This window comes from Stegodyphus dumicola, chromosome 4 (assembly GCF_044657685.1).
Source record: "Stegodyphus dumicola isolate Sdum_Otavi_A_Nest chromosome 4, ASM4465768v1".
Taxonomy (NCBI): Eukaryota; Metazoa; Arthropoda; class Arachnida; order Araneae; family Eresidae; genus Stegodyphus; species Stegodyphus dumicola.
Genome location: NC_140771.1, coordinates 87,603,473 through 87,620,693, shown reverse-complemented (window position 1 = coordinate 87,620,693; position 17,221 = coordinate 87,603,473). Strand labels below are relative to the sequence as shown.

General features: G+C 33.3%; 1 protein-coding gene across 1 annotated transcript; it reads left to right on the top strand.

The window, feature by feature from the left end:
- Positions 1-961: 961 nt before the first annotated feature.
- On the top strand, positions 962-5,162 carry LOC146997600 (THAP domain-containing protein 2-like). Its single transcript, XM_085815168.1, has 2 exons — positions 962-1,276; positions 2,961-5,162. The coding sequence occupies exons 1-2, from the start codon at positions 1,124-1,126 to the stop codon at positions 3,114-3,116; spliced, it is 309 nt and encodes a 102-aa protein (XP_085671294.1). The 5' UTR covers positions 962-1,123; the 3' UTR covers positions 3,117-5,162.
- The last annotated feature ends 12,059 nt before the right edge of the window (positions 5,163-17,221 follow it).

The following is a 17,221-nucleotide window of genomic DNA, read 5'->3' as shown; positions in this document are numbered from 1 at the left end:
GTATAACTTTATTTAAAAAACTTTTTTCCTGTCTTATTTGGAATTTTAATATTGATAGTCTTCAGAGCTATGTAATAAACATTATCTCAATTTAACTACAGATTCTGTCGAATAATTATGTAGCATTAAGAGGAAAACATTAACTGTAATACAGATTAACATACAATATGTAAGTAAGAAATAATTTTAAGACTAGACTATTTAGTAATTTATTACATTCAAAAAAATTTTCTGACTGATATAAGGCATTTAAATGTTAGTCTAAATATTAAGTAGTCTCTTGCATTCGTTTGATGTTTTATAATCCTGCTACATTAATATGATAGATATAAAAAATATGCAATAATTATAGAATGAGAGATAACATGTGTTCCCACTGGCAAACATTTTGTTAAAGTAGTGGGTGAAACAAAAAAATTTGATGCGGTGATGAGAATCAACGAGAGACACAAAAACAGTGCAGAAAAATCAAAGTAAAAATTTTAGCTACTTGAATTTTAAAACCAACTTTTCTTCAGAGAAATGATTTGCTTTTAAAAGCACCACACCATTCTCAAATAATTTTGTTTTGAAAATAAATACCAACAAAAGAAAATGAAAATATTTCATATTCGTATAAGCTTTGTAAAACATTATATTGCCACTTGTAATTTTGTTTTAGACTGATTTTATAGTATGAGATACCAATTTCATAGAATTGGTTTAGAAAAACGGGTGTTTAGCAAGGAAGCTAAACTGCGCGAAGACCGGTCCCTTAGAAGTGACGTAATAACTCAGCGCGCAGGCCTTATCTATCTCGATGGTGACGGCTAGACCAACACCTCTTTATAGAAGGAAGCCGGACACTGAAGCGAGGGGAAGCTCTGACGTCACAGGTAGTCGTCTCTGACTCACCCAACACCACCGAGACTTAGAAGGCCGTATCACTCCCCTCGCTACGTCATCTTACGTCACGATGAGGAGACCTCTTGCGACTCGTAGCCTTGACCTTTGACTGATATGTTCACGAGCTCTAAGTAGTCTTGGTGTGACCGTTCGCCATTGCTGTATTTTTGTATCTCCTGTAGAAAACGTTTTTCTCTTCCTTTTGTTTTACGCTTACGTTTTGGATTAAACACACATCATGCCAGCTAGATGTTGCGTCCCTGGATGTAAAGAAAACTACAAAGGACAGCCCAAAGTGTCAATTTTTCGTTTCCCGAGGGATCCAGATCTTCGAAAGAAATGGATAATGGCGATCCATCGAAAAAACTTCCAGCCTACGAAAGCTTCTAGGGTAAGAAACATATGTTTTCTTGATTACTCATTACTGTCTATCATACTAAATATCAATCTGCTCATTATATATTTTAATGTATTCTATATCATTCACTATATATTTTATCGTTCACTGTATTTATGCAACTGAATTTTTTGGTCTAGGTAAGAAATATTGGTACTTTTCCGTTTCCCCGGCGCAAATCTCGCCAAGCAGACTTTGTTGGCGACAACATACAGTATACACATAAAAAATGTTAATTCTAAGAAATTTTTATTTTTATTTTGAAGGCATAAACATTTTAATATGGTTTAAAATTTGGTAAAAAGCCAATAAATTTGTAAAGAGACATTAAGAATTTACTATGATTTCATGGTTCAAAATCCTGATTCGTCGGTTCGTATCACGTGACCCCAAGTGATCTCATCTCACGTAAACTACGTTACTAAAATCTAATTCTCTCAGTAATTATCTACATTAATTTCAAGTTAAATCTTAATTTGGAATACAAGTTTAAATGCAAGAATTATTTCAATTCGTACAAATAGCTTACTCAGAAATTATGTAAAACCGCAGTGCTTTACTTCGTTAGTGCATTCTCATTAGAATTGATGAATTGAACACTTGATTTCGCCTTCGGATGAGCGGTGTAATTGCGTTCTAATTGTCTTAATTACCGTGAATTGTCTTAGGGGATAAAATTTAAATATCGTGTAAAAATTCTATATTATTGTATGCCAGTATTGAAAGAAACAATCTGATAAGAAATGGCTGCAACTTCTTTTGAAACTGAGGCGTAAAAGGTTACCAGCGAAGATATTCCGTCTGGTATCAATTAAACCATTATTGGCGACTTTATCGTTTGCGCCGGCAAAACGGAAAAGTACCGAAATATTTTCAAAAGAATTAAGAAGAAAAAAAAAAATAGCTATATATTTTTGTATGCAAAATGTCAGATGATTTGAAAATTTCAGTTGTCACCTTTCACAACTGAATAATAAAATACTTTTTGGTTAACATAAATTTGTAATGAAAAAATTCATGATTATCCTAGTTATAATTCTAATCTTTTTACGAATCGTTAATTTTAGAAAATGTTAATTAAATGGTTAAATAATTTAAGTATTGTAACTAACAAATATTTAGAACATGCCATAGCAATCTAGAGTGATATTGACATAAGAGAACTCCAATATTAATTATAATATGTATTAAAAATGTAGCATTTTAGGCCCAAAATATTTGAATACTTAGTTCACATAAAAACTGAACAATTGACGTCCGTTCTCAAATTCAGTAATAGTTAAAAGAGACCAATTGTAAAACATTATGAAGTACATTAGTCAAAACTGTATTTATAATTTAAAAAAGGTAAACAAAAGAAGAAAATTTCCATTAAATATATTCTTGAAGTATAATGATAAATATTTTAAAAGTATATGTTCCCTAAAATTTAGCTTCGAATTTAAGCTAATAAAGAATCTGGCAAAACCATCAAATTTTAAAATAACCATATTTTGTTTTCTTGTTATAAGAAGTAATTTTTTGAACTTACTGATTAATGAAAATTCTTGATTTTCAATTAAGCTAATATTTTTTACTTAAATACACCTATTACAACATTTTAGAAAGTTTTAAAAAAAGAATTTTTTTCCTTATAGAATTTTTATGAGGATTCTAATTGTCTCTTTTATTTCATTAGGTGTGTGAGCTTCATTTTGCTGCATGTGACATCGAAAGAGTTTCAGAAATCTACGATGAAAGAACTGGCAGAAAAGTGACAGCAGTTTTACAGCATCCTCGTCTAGCATGCAGTGCTGTTCCTGGAAAAATTGGCCCACCAGCGGCCGAGCGGTAAAGACGCTGAACACTGGTAGTTCGGTCTGAGGTTCGAATCCCGCGAACGGGCTGGCTGCATGGGCGTTTTCGTGGTTTTCCCCATGTGTAACGTGTATACGAGCCAGTTTCCCTTAGAAAGTCCTCCACGAAAGGCATCCCTCCCTTTAGGCAGATAGCCCTCGTGTGCTTTGCCATAATTAAATACACCACCACACACCTGGAAAAATTGAAATCAGAAGTTTTGATACAGATAATATTGACCTCATTAATACTGACAAGAATTTTATTAGTGCCTTCTGTACGTTACAAGTAACTCAAAATGAACTGGATTCTATTAATGTAATGCCACTCATAACATATCTCGCTGGATATTGCGTATATAGATTTCTGAAGACTGTGAAATGTGAGTATTGTCGGGAAACCTAACTTTAGACAAAACTTTGGAATTGGATGAAGAATATCGTTTCATACTGAATATGGACTGAGGCGGATTGCTATGTCCACAACCAGATGTAATAACTGTCGTATCATATACCTATATTGTAGTAAAAAAATTAGTATCTGAAGAACATGAAGACAATTTTTTAAAGGTACGCAATCAGCGATCTCTTGCATGGGCATTAACGTATCAAATTTTAATAGACGGTGAATGCATAACCTATGACCAATGTAATAACCTTAGAAAATATTCTAAATTTTGTTATAAAAGCATCATGCAATACTTTTCTTAAAAATTACTGTAATCAAAATGAGAAGTACTTTAAGGAAACGAAAGCTTCAAACTCTAGTAAAATAGATAATTTATGTTCAGTTTAAATAAGGCCTTAAGTTTATGTAACTGTAAGTTTTATTTATGCTTGTATAAAATGTTTTAAATATTAATGAAACATATACATATATTTTTATGGCAATTTGAATGAATTATTTATTTTGTTGTATTATATGCAAACTTCATGATTTAATGGAAATCTAATCTTTAATTAAACATTTAGATGACTTAAATATATTTTAATTGTATTTAACGATTTCTGGTTACAATTGAAAAGAGAAAGTAGTGTTATTAGTTTTGATTAGTGTGATTAAGAATGATAGATAAAGATGTATGAGGTAGTACTTGTGTACCCATAATATTTGCAATATTAATATGCAAATGTATACATTTATTTAATTTTTATACTAATTAAGTTTTAGGCGTTTTTCTAGAAAAATAAGCATAAACAATTTGCAAAGAAATATTTATAGAGTTAGTTTAATTTCAGTTCTACTAATATAAATAATATGCTATTTGCATTATGTATGATGATCAACAATACTTATGATACCATGCGAATTTATTATAGATGTGTGAAAATGAATTCTATAGAAAGGTCAAAGTAGCAGTTTATTCTTTTTATACGAAATTAAGCTTTTGATTTAGCAAAACTCCTTTATATATTTTATAAAGCACGAAATGCACTACTTTTATTTCAATGCTTTATTTCTTATGTGTATATTTTTCTAAATGTAGAAACCTTAATGTTTTGCTGCATCTAATGTGCTAATATGTAATGTAATTGTTATTTCATTTATTGCAAAATCGGATTTATTTAGATGATTTTTTTAAACTCCAGGAATAAATAATGTGCAAATATACATATAAAGCTAATTTTATTGTTTTTATAATTTTTGCTGCTAGCATTTAAATTTATATGGAAAGGAATTCACTTGCTACAGTGGTGCAGTAATTTGTTTGAATAATGCATAGTGTTTTTGAAATTTGAGTTTTGTTTTAGCTTTTTACCTGTAATTTACTTTATATACTCAACTGAAAAGGCGTTTTCATGCTTTTTTAAAGCTCGATAATGTTTTGAGCTTTGAGAAATGGGATAATGCTATTAATTGCTCATTTATTCTTGGAATTAAAAACTGCAGTAATACTAAATAAATAATTGCATTAAAATAAGAGTATTAAAGAAAAGCATGTTTATGTCACTTGTCTGCTACATGGAGTCTGTTTTTTTCCCTTGTGAATTTTTAATATTTTATAATCTTTGAAATGCTAATAAAAATTTGTTTTTTGACGCAACACTTTTTGCATTCTTTTCTTTACATAGAACTGGTTTTTTTGGATTAACGAAACTAATGGTAATTTTTGTAAATATATTTTTAGCCAGTAGTATGCTACTGAATATTACTTTGTTAACTTTGCTTTCTAGTTAGATACTAGAAGATAATTATTATATAAAGTTTTAAAATACTGAATAGAAATTTTTTGGAAAATTAAAAAAAAATCTAGAAAATAATATATTAATTTTGGGTCGACGTAAACATGACTAAACAAGATATGATATTATCCATCTGAATATAAAAATTAATAATAGTTTCCTTTTATCTATATGGTTTTCTGCAATTCTCTAGGAAAAAAATAACATTCATTATTAAAAGCACAAAATATACAAACACTAGCCAAAACGCCGCTTTCAGATCTGACGCAAAGGAAGTTGTATCTTTATACTCAACAGCAATGATCACTTTCCTCCTGGCGCTCGAAGGTACGGGGTCTCCTTGCCGTGACGTCACTTTTCAGTGATACGGCCTTCTTAAGTCTCGGTGGTGTCGACTCACCTCGCTCCTTCAAACAAAATCAAAGCCCCGTAGTTGAGCCAAGAGCGACGAACGTGGAGCGGTTATTTGCGTTAGCGACAGAGTTTTTATATTGTCTCGTGCTTTTTTTATATATTGTCTCGTGCTTTTATAATTTCATACGATGCCTCATAAATGTGCTGTAGCCACATGTCGTGGTAATTATAAAAACGGACCAAAAGTGGCTGTATTCAAGTTTCCAAATGAGACTGAACTCCGGATGAAATGGATAAGGAGTCTACGAAGAAAAGATGGCTTTCAACCTACTGAACATACCAGAGTAAGTTCAATTTTAGTGCATTTTTTATGTTTTGTATCTTTACATTTTTTTATTACTTTTATTGATAGGTATGTGATGTTTATGCTTACGATATTAGATTTTGATCTGTGGGTAAGAAGTTTTATGTTTGAAAGATTTTAATCTTGCCTGTTTTAATCATTTCAAAAAAATATTTTCCTTCAAAGTTTTATGAATGAAATAAAGTTCCATATAACAGGAATAATTCTAAATTTAGTAGTTACATAAATGCCAATAATTTGTAAATGCTTTCTAGTATACTGTGCAGGCAGATTCTGTAGTTATTCCAAATTTATCATAATTTATATGACAAGGAACTACTAAATAATCATAATAGGTTTCATTTTAAAATTTTTGTAATGATATATGAAAGTTTGGTATGATGTATTCAAGGTAATTATTTGTATTTGGTAACCAGTGTTTGTTGTAAACAATTATCTCAAATATATAATTTTCTTTAAATGTAAATAAAGCTGTAATCATTATGATGAGCATTCCAGATTTTACAAATTACTTAAATTATACACGTAATTGAAATGATATTACTGGTTTTTTAATTCGTATTTATGTATCAAATTATTTATTTAAATCATAGGGCTTATTGACTTCTGTTACTAAATATTAACATGCATCTAACTTTTGTACTCACAACAAGTTGATTTTTGAATATTTTCTTTTATAGGTATGTGAATTACATTTTCGATCAGATGAAATAATACGAGAAATCGAAATGTATGATGAGAAATCAGCGAAGTTAATTAAAGCCCCAATTTCTAGGCCACGTTTGAAAAAAGGATGCATACCTTCTCAGTTCCCTGATGGCCCATCCTACATGTCATCAAATTCTGTATCGAGAATGTCACCAGAAAAGAAGAAAGCTCGTTTAGAAGAGAAATACCTGGAGAAAGCGATAGAAGAAAGTTTGAAAATGAAAGAACGGTATGATAATGAACGATCATTTGAAAGTTTAATTGAATTCAATAATTGCCTAGAACATCAGATTTTAGAAACATTTTGGACAACTGTACATACTGAAAATTCAACTATGTTACTTGATATTTTAAGTGACCCAGCTCCAGAAATTCAGAAATCGGTAGTAATAAATGAGGATTTAACAGTATGTGTTTATATTAAAAACATCGCTATAAAATCTATTGGTAAATTTGTTTTCCCTCTAAAAATTAGTAATGTAAATATGTTTCTAGAAGTACTAAAGGAAGTTGAAAGTCTGTCTCATAACTTACAAAACGAAGAATATATTAAGAATTCTATACAAATTGTGGATGATATGCTTTCAGAATTGAAAAGAGTGTTACCTGAAAAAGAAACTGAACTGAACTTCCTTTCAGAGCAAGTAAATAAACTAAATGTAAAGAAAGAGAAGTATCGATATACTCCAGATTTACTTATTTTTTGCAGTTTGTTAAACTCGATCTCACCGCATGCATACAAGTTTTTACGACATTCAGGTTACATTTCTATTCCCCATCCACGTACTATTCGTAGAATTTGTTCAATGTTTTCTCTTAATCCTATTACTGAGCAATTTAATGATGACTTTTTAGGATATGTTAAACAAAGATGCAAGGATTTAGAAGAAAATGATAAAACTGTAATTATTATGATGGATGAAGTGCATTTAAATTCATGTTTCGATTTTAAAGGAGGAAATTTGTGTGGCATGGCCTACAACTGTGAAAAAGCTGCTACAAGTGCTTATGTTTTTATGATACGTAGCTTATTATCACCTTTCAAGGATGTGGCACATATATTACCAGTTAAATCATTAAATGCTGAGGATCTGTATCAATATCTTAAGAAAATTATAATTGGTTTAGAAAATATAGGTTATAGAATTGTGGCAGTTGTCTCTGACAATAATTCAATAAATAAAAAAGCCATGTCATTATTTTGTATGCCTCCAAAAATTAGTATTGTGTATAAAAACCCTGCAGACTTATCTCGGCCACTATTTTTTGTTATTGACTCAGTGCACATCTTGAAGTGTGTCAGGAACAACTGGATAAATCAAAAAACTTCTGGGCAATGTTTATTTTATCCAAATTTTGAAAACTTTTCCAAGGTCGAAACAGCGGCATTTGCATGCATAAAAAGTCTCCATTCATTAGAGGCAGGCAGAATTGTAAAATATAGTTATGGTTTGACTCTGAAAGCTCTGTATCCAACCAATTTGGAAAGACAAAATGTCAAGCTAGCATTACAAATATTTGACAGTCGTCTTGCAGAGGCAATAATGGTTATTGGTAAAGAAAATAGTATTTTAAATTACGAAACAACAGCTGAATTTATTAAAATTATATCTACATGGTGGTCAATAGTCAATGTCAAAAGTATCTTTAAAGGACACCATAAGATGAATGAGTATCAAAAGCCGTTAACTGTGCAAAATGATGATGTTAGATATATTTATTTAAATAAGTTACTTGAGTGGTTAGATCAGTGAAAACTTTTAGGCTGTTCTAGTGGTGGACTAACTAAGGAAACACATTTTGCATTAACACATACTAGCTATTCGTTGCTCGAAATGGCAAGGTATTGCATTGAGGAGCTAAAATTTACTTACTTTTTACCAGGAAAAGTTCAGACAGATCTCCTAGAGAATAGATTCGGAAAATATAGACAGCTGGCTGGTTCACAACATAATATTTCTATAAGGCAAGTATATGAAACTGAAGCAAAATTAAGATTACAAAGTCTTCTGCCAACTGTTATTAAATCATCAAAGTATGGAGGAATTCCTATTTATCTAAATTGTAAAAACCTGTGTATTGAATCTCTGGAGCAAGAAAATATTGGATGCACTTTCTCAGGAAGAATAACTATTACAAATGAAGATATACAAAATGTTCAAAATGACATACCAATTTTAATGTATATAGCTGGTTACTGTAGTTATAAAGTTGTGAAACTATTAAGCTGTGATATTTGTAAAGGCAATCTAACTATTGATAAAGAATTAATTGTAGAAAATGAAGGACAGTCTTGGATAAAAAGATTTGATAGAGGACTTCTATATCCTCATCCTGATGTACTAAATTCAGTAATATATAATTATGTTGTTACTCAAAAACTTGTATCTGAAGAATTTGAGAATGAATTTTTATTTTCTGCAAATCAGAGGGATATAGCATGTAACTTAACTCTAGACATACTGATAGAAAATGACATTTTTTTAAATCTAGATGATTGCCCTAAAGCTCACGAGTCACAGAAAGTGTTAAAGCAGATTCTTTGGTCATCAACGAACACATTTTTAAATAATTATTGCAAATTAAAGAATGATACACTAAACCAGAAAAGCATTGCAAAAGAGCGCAAATTGAAAACTTTAAAGCATAAATAAAAATATAATGGGTGTTTAGCAATTAAACATTTAAAAAATGTAGGTTTTAATTCAAATGATGCTGTATTTCATAGACTAGTAAGTTTAGTAACTTTAATGCATGTAACAAGACACAAAAAATTAATTGAGGAAAGCCTAGTGATGTTAGTTCAGATTTATTTCTGTTGAAAAAATATTTTCGCATCTAACAGTTACTGTTACACATTATTGTGAATTCCTTATTATTTTTTTTCTACTCATGTATGCTGTCTGTTTAACCTTGAGATCACTTGAAAAGTAATAGTAACGAAAAATTCATTTCTATGCATCTATGTAAATAAGTGTCTGGGTTGTATTTTAAGTGGTCCTTATTATTAATGTGGATATCAAATTAGTGTTAACATATGGTAAGATTCTTTATCATTATAATTGACTTGAAATATTGAAAAATTCATTTCCTTGCCCTTAATTTGTTGTGTAAAAAAGTGTCTGCGTTATGTTTTTATGTGGCCACTACTTTTATCATTTGGGTATAATTTTGGTGTTAACATGATAAAATACTTTATCAAAGTAACAGTTATATGTTTCAAAATGCTTACAGGAGGTGTTGGCTAGACGCTTGTGTGATCAGCTGGGAGGGAGAAGTTTCGTTTTTGACCGCTATTCAATGCGGTATTTAAGGTCTAAAATGACGTTCTTAAACGCCTGAGAAAGTTCCTTTTTAAAGGAAGAAAAGAGCAGCATTTAAAAATCTTTTTCAAATTAAGTCCATTCAAAGTTAGAAATATTTTAATTCAGTCCTTTTTGACTGTGATGTTTCTTATTAAAGAAACGTTAAAGGGGGTTCCTCGAGTTAAGGCTGTTTGCATTAAAGAACTTTAGAGGTGGGGTGGGGGGTTAAGGAACGAGAGTTAGTTATTCACGTGGCTGTCAGTATGCTGATATCTTGCCCGTTTAAATGGGAGAGCTGAATATTCCTGGTTGAGAACCGCTCTGGGTCTTTTCCGGGAAGAAGCAACAGCAGGATCATATACGGGTAGCATATGAAGCACAGGATTAGCAACACGTTGAATATTTTTGAAAAATGTTTCCGAAAGTCGCTGTATATAGCGATTAATGGGCATGATTTTGAGGTCATTATGAATCTCTTCGTTCCGTACGAACAACGGAGCTTTTAAAATTTGCCGAAGCATTTTAGATTGAAAAATTTGGACATGCTTTCTGTTAGTCAGTGCAGATGGGCCCCAGATGAGACACGCATACGTAAGAACAGGCCTAATCATTGATTTGAAGAGCAGAATTTTGTTATCCAGTGACAGGTTGCTATTTAAAGCTAAAACGGGGGGTAGGGCGGTTTTGACAGCTGTTGCACCCGCTATGATTTTGCGAATGTGATGCCGCCAAGTTAATTTTGAGTCTAGTAAAACACCTAGATATTTGTAAGAAGAGATCCAGGGAATGGGTTCACCGAAGAGCATTAAATTAGGTAAACTTGGGATATTTCTTGGGATGAACATAGTGGCAGCACATTTTGCGACATTAATTTTGATTTTATACAGACCGAGCCAGAATTAAGGTCGAAAGGTAACTCTGCAATTGGGAGATTACCTGGAGGGTGTTGGAATGTTGTGAAATGATGGCTGTATCATCTGCGTATAACGCAAGATCGATATTTGGGGCCTTAGGAATATCATTTACATAAAGGTTACAGATTGAAGGTCCAAGGAGGCTACCTTGAGCTACACCAGCATAGATTGGGCAGGGAGAGGAGAATTCGTGGTTAACTCGCAAGCGGAAACTGCGTCCCGTCAAGTACGAGTTAATAATTTTAATGAGATGAGCCGAAAAACCAAGCCGCATGAACTTGTAAATAATCCCGTCATGCCACGTCCTGTCAAAGGCTTTGGCAACGTCTAAATAGACAATACCAGTTTTCTCTCGCTTACGAAAGCCTTCATGAATGAATTCCACTACACGGAGTAACTGGTGTACTGTGGAGTGTTTAGGTCGGAAGCCGAATTGTTCCGGGATTAGTAAATTTTGATCCCGACAGAATTCATTCAGGCGATTAAGTAAGACAAATTCATAGATCTTTGAGAGAGAGGATGGCAGACTTATGGGTCTGTAATTGACGGGTAAGTTTAAATTTTGTCACGGTTTTGGAATGGGGACGACTGCTGCAATTTTCCGACAGTCGGGGAAATAACTTCTCCTGAGCATTAAATTTATGAGTACCGTGATCCATACGATAAACACGGGGCGGGAAGTTTTTGATCATGCGATTCGAAATAGAATCTATGCCAGGTACCTTCTTAGGTTACAATTTATCAATGAAAACCATAACTTCAGTAGGGTCCGTTGGACGGAGTTCAGTAGTGATGGGTTGTGTTAAAAAATCTTTAACCTGTGCTTGTATGCGCCTCTGTGTAACCGGGCGGTTACAGTAGGAGTCGTGATTTGGGGTGAATTGAGTTGCAAGGCTGTCAGCTATGACATCAGCTTTTTCTGAGTCAGTGTAGGCCATCTGTGCGCCATCGGCCGTTTGAAGAGGCGGAATGTGTGTTCTATGTTTGCGTAATCGGGCGGCTGCGCGTCAAATCGATTTGTCTGCAGTCGTTAGGGGCTCAATGTCTGTTTTCCATTCCGCTTGTTTTAATAAGCGGGTTTCGGTCCCTATCTCGTTCTGTATCTTGCGAAACTGGGCATGGATATTTGGATCTCGAGACCTTTGCCAAATTCTTCGCAAGTAGTTCCGCTGCTTAATTTTGAATTTAGTCTCAGGTGGGAGCCTAGCACCTGGGTGTTTAAGTGGTTTTGAAACCGCAGCTCTCGCTTCTTTAAGTAAAGACTCCAAACTTTTAATATGCCTGTCAAAGTCCGAATTGCTGGAAATTTTGATGGGAGGGAGTGAAGTTTTTTCCAAAATAAATCTAAAATCGTCCCGATTTGTTGAGACTTGCTCCTCTAATTTTGAGTATCGATTTTGAATATCTAGGGTTATCAAAACGGGGTAGTGATCAGAGTCCAATTCCTGAATCACTTTTATCTCATGCCGAAAAAATATATTATAAAAGGCAGCCAGATCAAGAACTGCAGGGAACCCTCTTACAGGGTAAAAAGTCGGGAGGGTAGGAGCTATGATCTGAACATGGTTACTCTGGCACCATGAATTTAGACTAATACTATACCTGTTCCTATTTGAACAAAACCATGCGGTATGGCGTGAATTTAGATCACCAGCAATAATTAGGTGATTTGATACATTTAAAAGTTTATCAAAATCACTAACAGGAAAAGCTGGCCTTCCACGTGTTGCTGACTGTGGAGGTAAATAAGCTGAGACTATTGTCAGCGGGGAGGAATTTTGAAGGAACATTTTGATAATTGTCGCTTCCAAAATATTTAAATCAGGGGACGGTATCATGTGGTGCTTTAAGGAACGCTTCACATAGATACAAGTGCCACCACTGGGATTTCTGCCCTGTGACACCCTGTCAGTACAGTAAATGTCATAATTCCCAATTTTGGGAGTATTCCCTGGGGTAAGGTGAGTCTCTTGGACTAAAAACACGTCAATATCGTGCTCTACTACAAAATCAAGAACTTCGCGAATTTTAGATGTCAATCCATTGGCATTCCACGTGCAAATGGTCAGTTCTCTGGTGGTATTTGAACTGTCATTCATAAATTTGAATTTTAGGCCGTTAATAGAGATTCATCACTGAAAAACAGAAGACATGGGTCTAAAAATGCCGAATCAAGTTAAAAGCTCAACATCGCTTTCATATAAATAAAATGCCCTCATTAAAGCATCTGCTTGCCTGAGTTTAGGCATTGTTTTTTTGAAGGCAAGAAGCAGAATATGCTTATCTACCACTGGGTCGCGGGAGATTTCAATTAAGCATTTTAGTGTAGATGAAAAGACGTCGTCGGAATCATTGCTACACTCTGCTGTGGCTGATACTGCTGGGGCCGCAGGGGCTTCTGCAACCGGCAGTCTTGGATTCGTGGATTTGAATCCGTGCTCGGTGGTGTTCTTCACCAAAGATGGTGAAGATGGTATACAGCCATACTTGTTGGATTGGATCGGACTTGTTTCCCATCTTTTCAAAAATGTACTTAATGCATATTGTAAAATTCCGAGTTGTACAGAAGCTTCCCATTGGCTACATTTTTGGTAAAGCATCATATTGCTTCAACAATTCTTTATATTTTAAGCTTAAGTTCCTGCGTTAGGACATTTGAGACACGACAAAACAACAAAAGCACGATGTTGATGGGTGAACTGAACGCATTGTGCGAGCAAAGAAAAAAGACAATTTCTTATACAGTTTCTCCCTTGTGTCTTATATATATATATATATATATATATATATAATGATATTTTTAAATCAATTGATTAAATTAAATTCTAATAATATTGCTTAATAATGTGTTGACGATTCTCTACCTAAATTGCATCCCTGTTCCTAAATTTTGGCGAAATCCTTTCTTTAGTATAAAATATATTAACCTGTTGGCGCCCGCCAAATCGCCAAACTCATAAATCTGTCATATTACATAAAGTCCTTAAGAACACTCCTGATGAGAAGATAGCGTCACCTCGTGATTTCAATTAATATCGCTGATTGGATGGGCCTCGTGGCGCACACATATGTATAAATCGGGCTTCTGCTCAAAACGCTTGTGAGATGGATGCTAAAATAAACCTAACACTTTATATTCCAAAATTTGTCTCAGTCCTGTTGCCCCGGCTGCACAAAACAAATAATGTGTGAGAAATTACATTTCAGAAAGCCGGCAGGATACCACCTTCAAAGGGATTATCTAAAAAAGAAGATACCCCAAGGATTATACGGATAAAATGTTATTCACTTTAGATGAATTTGCAGCTGTGCGACTTCTATGTTTCTACATTTTTCTCTAGGCGTTCTTGCTTCAAGAGAATCATCCTTCTATTACTTGTATTCTGGTATTCTGCAGATTATTTTACGTCCAGAGAAGCATCCTTCTGCCCCCTGTGATGCGTGATCTGTGTTTCCATCGAAAGTTCGTCGTTCATCAAATGTGCTCTTACCGTTGACCTACTTTTGAGGATGGAAATCTTTCCCTACGTCTACGCCGTTCTGTGTTGCTCTCGAGAGCTTTGTGCTTGTGTGGTGATTGATCGTGTTTTGCGAAAATGTAATCAAGAGTGCACAAAAGGGTGTATTTTCGTGTCGATTTCATCACTCGTATTCTCGTCACAATAAAGCAAACAGAAGCAATTAGTAAAAAGATTGGCGATGCAAATGATATTATTACTATTGAATTATAATTACTGATTTAATAATAGTGTTTTTATTTTGAAAATTTTTAAAAGTATTATTTTGGTATAAATGTATTTTAAATAATTTGGTATTTAAAGGATGTATTTTGGTTTTTAATATTGTTTTGGGAAAATTTAAAGAGTATTATTTTTGAGTTAGTTTTATTTATGAAAGTATTATTAAGAGAATAATGGCTAATGAAAACATCTCTGATCCTGATGATTCATTAAGGGCAGCTAGCGCTGAAGCTGAAACAAGTATAATTCCCTTTGACGCGCAGAATGATATGGATATAAATTCATGGCTTGAGTACTTTAACAAAACTCATTTAGATAAAGATGAAACGTGGAAGCTTAATAATGTAGCTCGATATCTAAAAGGTAATGCACTTAGCGTATATGTCAAAAACTGCCATAAAATTACTAAATATGTGGAATTAGTCCAAATTTTAAAGGAAAATTTTTTCGACCCCACTTTAACTACGTTTGGTGATTTTACCAATTACAAGTACAATCATAAAGAGGACATAACGCAGTATTTTCGCAAAAAATTAGATATTGGTAAAAAATTAAATCTAACTCATGAAATGATCTTGGAGGGTCTGACGGATGGCCTTCCTATAGAATTAAAATCCTTAATGACGATCAACGCACCCTCTGACCCCATCTCTTGACTTACTCAGGTCCATACGCTTATTAAGATTAGCGAAAATCAACAAATCAAAAGTGCACCTCCCAGATTTGTTACTCCGATTGGGAACAGTCCCCAAGATTACAATCGATTTAATAGAAGTAGAATTTCAGCTTCAAGCTATGAAACTACTGTGAGACAAGATTCTCCTAGACCCAACAATTTCCAACGTTTTCAGAGACCAAGTAATTTTTATAATCGGTTCAGTGGTCCAAGATTTACAAGTCATCATAATTATAATTCTCAAAATAGATTGCCATTGCCACCCAGTCCCTGTAGACTTTGCACCCGGAACGGAATCCCAAATGCTTTTCACTGGTTTCAGGTTTGTCCTTTCAGAGGGGAGAGATCTGATACACCTAATGTTACGCCCCTTGCGATAGCACCAACGCCAGAAACTCCTCACAGTAGTTGACTATTAAAGGTGTCGGGATATTTGCCCAATAAGAAACGTCTAGAGTGTGTTGTAGACAGTGGTGCCACCATATCAATAATTTCTTCCAAAGCAGCTAGACAATTACGTTTAAAAGTACAAAGAGTTAGATCATTTTCAGTAACCCAAACTAAAGGAAAAATAATATTCAACAAAATATGTTGTATACAAATGAAAATTGGACGGATTAGTAACCAAATTACCTTGTTTGTTCTTGATAATAATTTGAATTATGTAATTTTAGGACTTTATGAATGCAAATTATTTGAGTTGAGTATTGATTGTACTAATTTAAAAATTAAACAGAGGGCTATTGTACTTAATGATGACTGCCATTTTGACAGCCGACCCATATCTCTACACCTCCAACTTCAAGGTGGTACAACAAATGTTTATCCATGTGTTAATAATGATGATGATGTAAGAAATTTTCCAACCTGTAAATCTCGGACTACAAATCCAAAGGAATTAGTTTCTCAGTCTAACATTTATGTGAAAAATGCTGTTTCTAATACTGTCGATAACAAAGAGTATAACTTGGAAAAATTGTTAAATGATTATTCATCTGTGTTTTCTAAAAATAAGTATGATGTAGGAAAAATTAATATTGAACCTCAACGAATTAATTTAAATTCTGATTTGACTGTATCCTTAAGACCTTATAGAACATCCCCTATGGAAGAAGAGGAAATTAAGACCCAAATTGATCAATTATTACAAGCAGGTATAATTAAAGAAAGTTGTAGCCCATATTTGTTCCCCGTGACTTTAGTATTTAAACGTGAGGAAGGTAAGAAAACTAGATTTTGTATAGATTATCGAAAATTGAATTCCCTGGCTAAAACAGATGCAAACCCTCTTCCTCGCATTGACACTTTGTTAGAAAAATTAAGTAAAGCAAAAGTATTTTCTACAATTGATTTGAGATCTGGTTTCTGGCATATCCCGATTCACCCTGCAGATAGTGAGAAATTAGCTTTTTGCACGAATTTTGGATTATTCGAATGGTTAAGACTCCCTTTTGGTTTCAAAAATGCTCCTGCAATTTTTAACAGAACAATTAGACGAATATTAACAAAAAATAAAATTAATTTCGCTTGCAGTTACTTTGATGATATAATCGTTTACTCTTCCTCTGAGAAGGAACATTTAGAACATTTAAAAATTTTTATTTGAGGTGTTTAAAGAGGAGCATATTAAATTGAATCGAAACAAATGTGTGTTCGCCAGAGATCAGATCATATTTCTTGGCTATGAAATAAAAAATGGTAGAATAACTCCCGATAACCATAATATAGAAGTTATTAAGAAACTTAAAAACCCCAGTAACACCAAAGAGTTACAAAGAGTTTTGGGAAGTGTGAATGTGTATCATAGATTCATTCCGAATTATGCAACTATTAGAGCTCCATTAAACAGACTCTTGAAA

What these genes read in the sequence shown, in the direction of transcription:
- LOC146997600 (XM_085815168.1), top strand. Translation starts at nt 1,124, where the DNA reads ATGCCAGCTAGATGTTGCGTCCCTGGATGTAAAGAAAACTACAAAGGA. An exon ending in AGCCTACGAAAGCTTCTAGG is followed by an intron (nt 1,277 to 2,960) that starts GTAAGAAACATA and finishes TTATTTCATTAG; the next exon opens with GTGTGTGAGCTTCATTTTGC.